General features: G+C 33.6%; 1 protein-coding gene across 1 annotated transcript in view; it reads left to right on the top strand.

The window, feature by feature from the left end:
- Positions 1-7,465, top strand: part of LOC106474350 (sushi, von Willebrand factor type A, EGF and pentraxin domain-containing protein 1-like) — a gene marked incomplete at its 5' end in the record, with an annotated part of 37,474 nt that overhangs the window by 7,916 nt on the left and 22,093 nt on the right. Inside the window, one exon of the mRNA XM_013935043.2 lies at positions 6,775-6,833. Within this exon, the coding sequence (XP_013790497.2) occupies positions 6,775-6,833 (59 nt within the window). The remainder of the gene's footprint in view (positions 1-6,774; positions 6,834-7,465) is intronic.

The raw sequence follows: 7,465 nt of genomic DNA on the forward strand, positions 1-7,465 counted from the left end.
GGGTATTATTATATAAAAGTAAATTTTCTTCTCTTGTTGTTATTTACAAAGTTACTGTCATATAAGTAACCAAACACAAAATATGTTTTACACAATCGTTATTTCAAATGTAGAAAAATATTGAAAAACATAATTAAAAACTTTAAATAAAATACTAGCCTAATCCATTCTTCGGTTCTCTATTACTACGAAACAAAAAATAGATTAAACCTCTAGGTCATTCACTTAGTTATTACTTATTACTTAGTTATGTATTAGTATTGTGTGTATATAAATTATTTATTATTATTATTATTACGCATCATTTATTTACACCAAGTATTCAGTATAAATAAGTGGAGATCAAGGCTGCTAATTGCTGCGCCATACTGGTTATAATTATACAAACTAAGCAAATTAATCCAAGTGAACAACTGTATTCTCAAAATAACTCGAAATGAATTAGAGTATTTCTAAGAAATTAAGAAGAAAATTAGTATTTTTAACTACAGTCGATGAAAATGAAGTAAGTTGTTCGTCAATGCTCAATCACTAAAAAATATAAATAAATTTCTACTGTTCGTAAAATGAGCTGTTGTTACATGACCTTTTCCATGGAAAGTTTGTTTGTTTGTCTGTGCTCTGCCCACCACGGATATCGAAACCCGGATTCTAGCGTTGTAAGTCCGCAGACATACCGCCATGCCACTGGGGGGCTGGAAACAGTTAGACGAACACAAAAGTCTTGTTTTGTTTCATACTTAGTCCCAGATACTTGTTATATATTTTATCCTGGTCGGTACAAGTAACAGTTTAATAATTGTGTAGTTCAGCGGGAATTTTGAGCGGATTTGGCGCGGTAAAAATTCATTGTATAGTTTTGTGCTTACTAACGAACAAACAATTGGTTATTTTGTTTATATGTTTGAAGTTAAACGCCTATTAACTTCTACAGATAAGTGTTTTTTATAAACAACATTCTGATTAATTTATTTTCAATAAATTTCAAACTAAGATCAAATATTGTTCATATCCCAAAAGTTGTTACCTATTCATTTGTTTTTAATAAATATGACTTTTGGTAATAAGTAATGGCGTTCGTTTCATTATCTTACACTAGGTGGAACATACAAGTTGGAAAAACGGATTTCCGCATCAGTTAGGCCACACAATCAAGGGTGTGTTGACTATTTAGGCTATCCAGCTTGTTAAGCACTTAACTTTATCGTTCATCACTCTCGACAGAAATAAAAGTCAAACTTACTTGTTTAAATACGTAGCCCCAGATGTTTAGTTTTATGTGCTATGGTTCAGATTTTTTATGTGGTGATTAGTTTTAAGAACTTCTAATATATCGCTGTAACTGACAAAGTTTTAAAGCACGCTCCACGAATTGTGTAAAGGCCTAGGTCTTCTACTGACTTCATTACTCATATTAAAACTGAATTTAAAAAGCACTATAAGAAACTGCAACCTAGCGGCAAGCCGAAAATTAACTTCTTAGTAATGGTCTGAAATAATTAATTATGCTTAAATTATCTCATAGTTGATAGATAGCACAAAATAATACACATTTAATTAACTAAAGGTTATTCCTAAAAATGTACTGTTCCCACAAGTTCTATTAAGCCTAACTCAGTTGCTTTATTTATTTGTTTGTAGCTAAGCGCAAAGCCACCCAATGGGCAATTTGTGCTGTGCCCACCACCGGTATCGAAACCCTGTTTTTAGCGTTATAAGCCTTATTGCTGAGCCACTGCAGGCAATTCAGTTATATTTCGAATGTTACGATTACTGGTTAATATTGTAAACTTTATTTTTAACGTTTTAATTTAGATGTTTGCCAGATGCAACTCGTCATTACGACGACTTCAAGTTTTGGACTAGTAGAAACAAGAGAACGATATAAATATGAATAAATAGTGATGAGTCAGGCATTCGGTGCAAGTCAGTTCAGTGTTAAAAAATATTCAATGAAAGATATCGCGTGTATTCAGTTACTCGGCGAGTTACGTGTTTATCTATCAAACTAATTAAGTTAGATATACGTCTCGAGGGTTATGTTGAAATGTTGTATTTAAAGATTGGCCTATATTTAGTTGCAAAATTTATGACGAAAAGTTTATTTGTGAAATTAGACGTATAAGTGAACGTGTGAATATAAAACATTTATTGAAAATATATATTACATCATTATCGTCACATAGATTGGACTTTATTAATAAAGTCAACAAATAATCCAAAAGAATCCGTCAACGAAAGAATATTTTACAAACTAGGCCTAAAGATCTTAAAAAAACAAACGCTTGCGTAATAAACCGTATTTTTCTTGTGTTTTTTATTGTTTAGTTTTAAGTGAGATTTAAGCCTATACATAGTTTTATTGTACTGTGTTGTTTTTAACGTATTGTTGCGTCAGCGAGGTCACGTGACTAGTATCACGCCACCTCTTTCTAGAAATATCCTGTTCCTTCAAGAATGCCCTAGCATTTACTAGATATGTGTTAGTCTTGTATATATAAGACGTTCACAACGTGACGGGACAACAGAGGTAATGAGTAATTGAACTGCAGTCAGAGAGAATATTGTTAAGCACGTGAGAAGTTCGTTGAGAATTATAGCGTTTGTTACAGAGCGACTGTTGAAATTAAGTGTATCGTAAAGTTGTATTCGGAAAGAATAAACCAGTTTTATTTAAGAAAGGACTTGTGTCGCTAAAGTCTCGTCGGAACGAATTTACGGAAAATTAACTAACGAACGGAGACGTAACAGTATTTAACATCAAGTATTCGAAAACTTAAACTACCGTATTTACTGAACTTCGGCTGGAATAAATGAAGATATGTGACATTCAGTTGTTTACCAAGCACTTGAATTATATTTACAAAGTATAATCTGAAATTAACTTACTGGCCAACTTTTCTCTCGAGCTCCCCTCCTCCTCCTTCTGCCGATGTCTTCGGTAAAACAAGAACAGGAACGAATGTTTACTTCTTAGAAAGACATAATGTATTACCTTGTGAGTGTGGGCAAAGCACTCGCCACTTACTTGATAGGATTCTAAAACTTAATGTATGAAACTAAAAAAATAAAACCAGGCATCACTCTGATTATCACTTTCTGAAAATAAACCCATGTAACACCTTGCTCACAGTCTTCAGGAAGTAAACCCATATAACACCTTGCTCACAGTATACCGTCTTCAGAAAATAAACCCATATAACACCTTGCTTTTACTTTCTGAAGACGGTATACTGTGATGGGGAAGACGGTATACTGTGAGCAAGGTGTTACGTTACGTGGGTTTACTTTCTACCTTGCTCACAGTATACCGTCTTCAGAAAGTAAACCCATAGCAAGGTGTTACATGGGTTTACTTTCTTTTACTTTCTGAAGACGGTATACTGTGCCCATGTAACACCTTGCTACTGTAAGTCATCTTCAGAAAGTAAAACCGTGCTATCGCCATGTCACTATATTATTTTGAGGAAAGTACTACCACATATTATCCTGTTACTGTGTGTTATCTTCAGAAGGTAATATTTTTAGAGGTATCTATTTATATCAAACATCATTTTCAGAACCTAATCCTTTTATTTCACTTTTCTCATCTTATACATTACTATTAACATTCTGAATTATTTATGGTTGAATTATTAACTCTGATTATATTACTGGACAACCTCCTTCCCATAACCGGCTACAGACAATGAATGTATAGTTTGGATAAGGACATTACAGGTTCAAACACCTGAACCAGACCTGCTAATAATTTCAAATGTGTTCGTCTGTTGTTGCACACCAGATTCTTAGCCACATTGATGTATAATTGAAGACAAAGATTATATTCAATGCTATTTGAATACTATATAGGTTTTGACATTTTTCTTTTTTGGCGTGTGTCTTGTCTTCGCGGTTTTGGATTACATATATATATACACATCTGTAGACAACTCCGTTTTTGACATTTTTCTTTTTTGGCGTGTGTCTTGTCTTCGCGGTTTTGGATTACATATATATATACACATCTGTAGACAACTCCGTTTTTGTACATTTTTCTTTTTGGCGTGTGTCTTGTCTTCGCGGTTTTGGATTACATATATATATACACATCTGTAGACAACTCCGTTTTTGACATTTTCTTTTTTGGCGTGTGTCTTGTCTTCGCGGTTCTGGATTACATATATATATATACACATCTGTAGACAACTCCGTGAACAGCTGTGTAATCTGAATGTTTAAAGAGTCCACTTAGAAGCAGCTTGAAATCCATTACAACGAGTCCACTTAGAAGCAGCTTAAAATCCATTACAACGAGTCCACTTAGAAGCAGCTTGAAATCCATTACAACGAGTCCACTTAGAAGCAGCTTAAAATCCATTACAACGAGTCCACTTACAAGCAGCTTGAAATCCATTACAACGAGTCCACTTAGAAGCAGCTTAAAATCCATTACAACGAGTCCACTTAGAAGCAGCTTGAAATCCATTACAACGACTCCACTTAGAAGCAGCTTGAAATCCATTACAACGAGTCCACTTAGAAGCAGCTTGAAATCCATTACAACCCAAAAATATCATTAAAACAAAATTTAATTGTATTTGCTAATAATGTCGAGAAATACCAAAACCCAATCAGTAGTTCGAAGATGGGTTTGCTCCATTGATTTTCACAATGAAGATTTGGTTCACACACTTAAATATAAAGTGTGAAACGTCGCATAACGACTAATTTTATTTGATTAAAATTATGAAGTATTTTATTTTTCTGACTGTTTTAAACTTTGTACAGAAAACTGTTTCGACCGATAAATTCTGAGAAAAAGTGTTAAAGATTGAGCAGATTAAACGAGAGTACAACTGTGTTTATAACTATTAACTCAACAACTGCTTATTCTGAATCGCCCGTAACATCTGTATTTTCTCATCTGTTTTTAATCAACCAAAGACTGAAGAGCAGTAATAAAGCGTACCCATAACCGGAATACTGAAGAGAAATAATAACTACACAGAACAAATAAACACCTTGTGTCGAACGGCAATTTACTGGTTCGTACCAATTTTCATGTTAATTCATACAGCCAATCCTGAAAGCTCCTCAAATCCCCTCGATCCCCATCTGTGGGTCCCACCCAATACGAAATCCCCCTTCAGTGTCTCAACGGCAAGTCTGGAGCATTACAACGCTAAAAACTGAGTTTCGATACAGCATAGGTAGCCCATTGTGTAGCTTTGTTTAACAACAAACAAAACAAACCCAATATTAAAAACTGGAAGGCTTAAACGTAGATATTCATTTTGAACAAGTCCTTACTAATATTTTGGTAAATCTATAATTCTACTCTAAATAGTCCCTAAAACCTGTTCAAGTCTAGAGAGCCTCTAAAACTTGATTGAATCTAGACAATCCTTAAAACTTGATCTGGTCTAAACAGCCCCTAAAACGTCTTTGATATCCATAAGCGGTTCTTTACATGTCAATTCTTAAGTAAACCCAAACACCCTTAATTATTCAATTTTGGGACCCTCAGAATTTTTTCTATGGTGTGTTTTTTTTTTCGTTTATATTACTCTTTAGAGGGTTAAGAGCCTATATGCAAAATTTAAAGTCGTTCTATCAATAATTATAATATGAATATAAAAACAAATCCAGTAAACACAGATACATCGATACAAACGGGAATTGTTTTACGAATCCAAAGCGCGGATCCAGATCCATTCTAATTTAATGATCCCTAGTTGTGCTCTGTTTAAAAGCATTATATAGTCTTATATTCTTGATAATTTTATTGCACAAATATTTCTTAAAATGTGATTCGTCAACGTGTGTTCAAAAACATTTCCGGTAAAGGTTAGTCACAATATCAGTAACACCACCATGTCGTGACTCCCACAAAACTATGGTAAAATTATTCCCCGAATTCTTTATAATCAGCTTCCAAACATAATTTACCATAACTACCTTAAGTACTCGTAAGTGGCAGATGGTAAAAAAAGCGATTCCAAACATAATTTATCGCTTTTTTTACCATCTGCCACTTACGAGTACTTAAGGTAGTTATGGTTGTTTCTAAATACTGCAGAAAAGATGCAAAACAGAGAGGGTTAGGAAGATGGAAATAAGTGTTTTTTAATCAAGTTACTTTACAAGCTGGCAGTTACATTGATCGAATTCTTAACGTCCAATCAGAACCTGTATAGTTTTACTGACAACTAATAGTTGTGTTCAGTATCTTTACAATAAAATAAATAAAACTGTTAGATGAAAATATGCTGTGATAACAGCTTTGCCACCACCAAACATCAGAGAATTGCCCTGTAACTGGTACAAACGTCGAAGTTTTCTACAGAGAAAGTGTTATTTCTCTAATTATCCCCTCTACTCTCATAAGTCAACTTTGTACTGAATTTTAATAACAACGCAACCAATTATTAAAATAATGACATTCAGATACGTGAAACAATATAATTTCACATTTACTTGTAGGGAAGTTATTTCCCCTTGAAACTTGCTACAACCTTTATGTAGAAGGTTAAGACAAACAAACCTTGCTGAATTTAACCGTGTTACTTGTTTTGTTCACAACTTTTGGCAGTCTTTCGCGGGTTTTGACACGCCCAAAATTAATAATATTTTACCAATATTTCATACTCAGAAATTGGCTTGCTCTTTGTTAATGGCTAGAAACTGACAAATGATACGTGAGCAGAAGTGAACTTTTGAAGCCTTAAAAAAGTGATTACATGTACAATCAAACTTTTATTGTGTGTTAGTTACGAGTATTGGATCTTGCAGGGGACCTAGTCGTGTCTGTTCGCCGGATGGAACGTGGAAAGGGGAGGTCCCATACTGCGGTACGTAGCTCCATTTATTAATAACATTATTATAATTTAAGCAAAAATAAAAGTATCAAAATTACGACAAAACACCCGAGCTCTTTCGAATGGTGAACATTTTTATATCATAGTCAAACTATTGGCCCATGAAGAACAAATGTTCGCCTTTCGAAAGTGCTCGGGTTATACTTATAAGGTTTAATTGTGTTTTAACCTACGTATTTTTTCCTAACATCGTGAATTACATCTATGACAATACTTGAAACCAAAATATAGTGTTTGTGTATTCCATAAGTAAGGCATACTCTGTTATTTATATTTAATTAACAGTATTAATAAGAATATTAACCATATCTACTTTTATTATGTTGTTATTATTATACTTTTATTATAGAGATTGTTTTGTTAGCTTAATATATGTATTTAGGACTAGCCTAAATCTCCTATGCTGGCCGAATGTTGCGAGATATTATTGGGTCTACGGCCGAAACTGTCATTTACACGAGGGTATCCAACTAATGAAACAATGAAGAGAGTAAGAAAAATATACTTAACTGGCTGTGATAATTAATAGGTTGATTTGTAGTTCCGCTCTAAGTAGTAAGCTTGCTGTGATCGGAAGCTAATATTAATTACTATACTATTATAAT

The sequence above is a fragment of the Limulus polyphemus genome, unplaced genomic scaffold, assembly GCF_000517525.1.
Source record: "Limulus polyphemus unplaced genomic scaffold, Limulus_polyphemus-2.1.2 Scaffold7105, whole genome shotgun sequence".
NCBI lineage: Eukaryota > Metazoa > Arthropoda > Merostomata > Xiphosura > Limulidae > Limulus > Limulus polyphemus.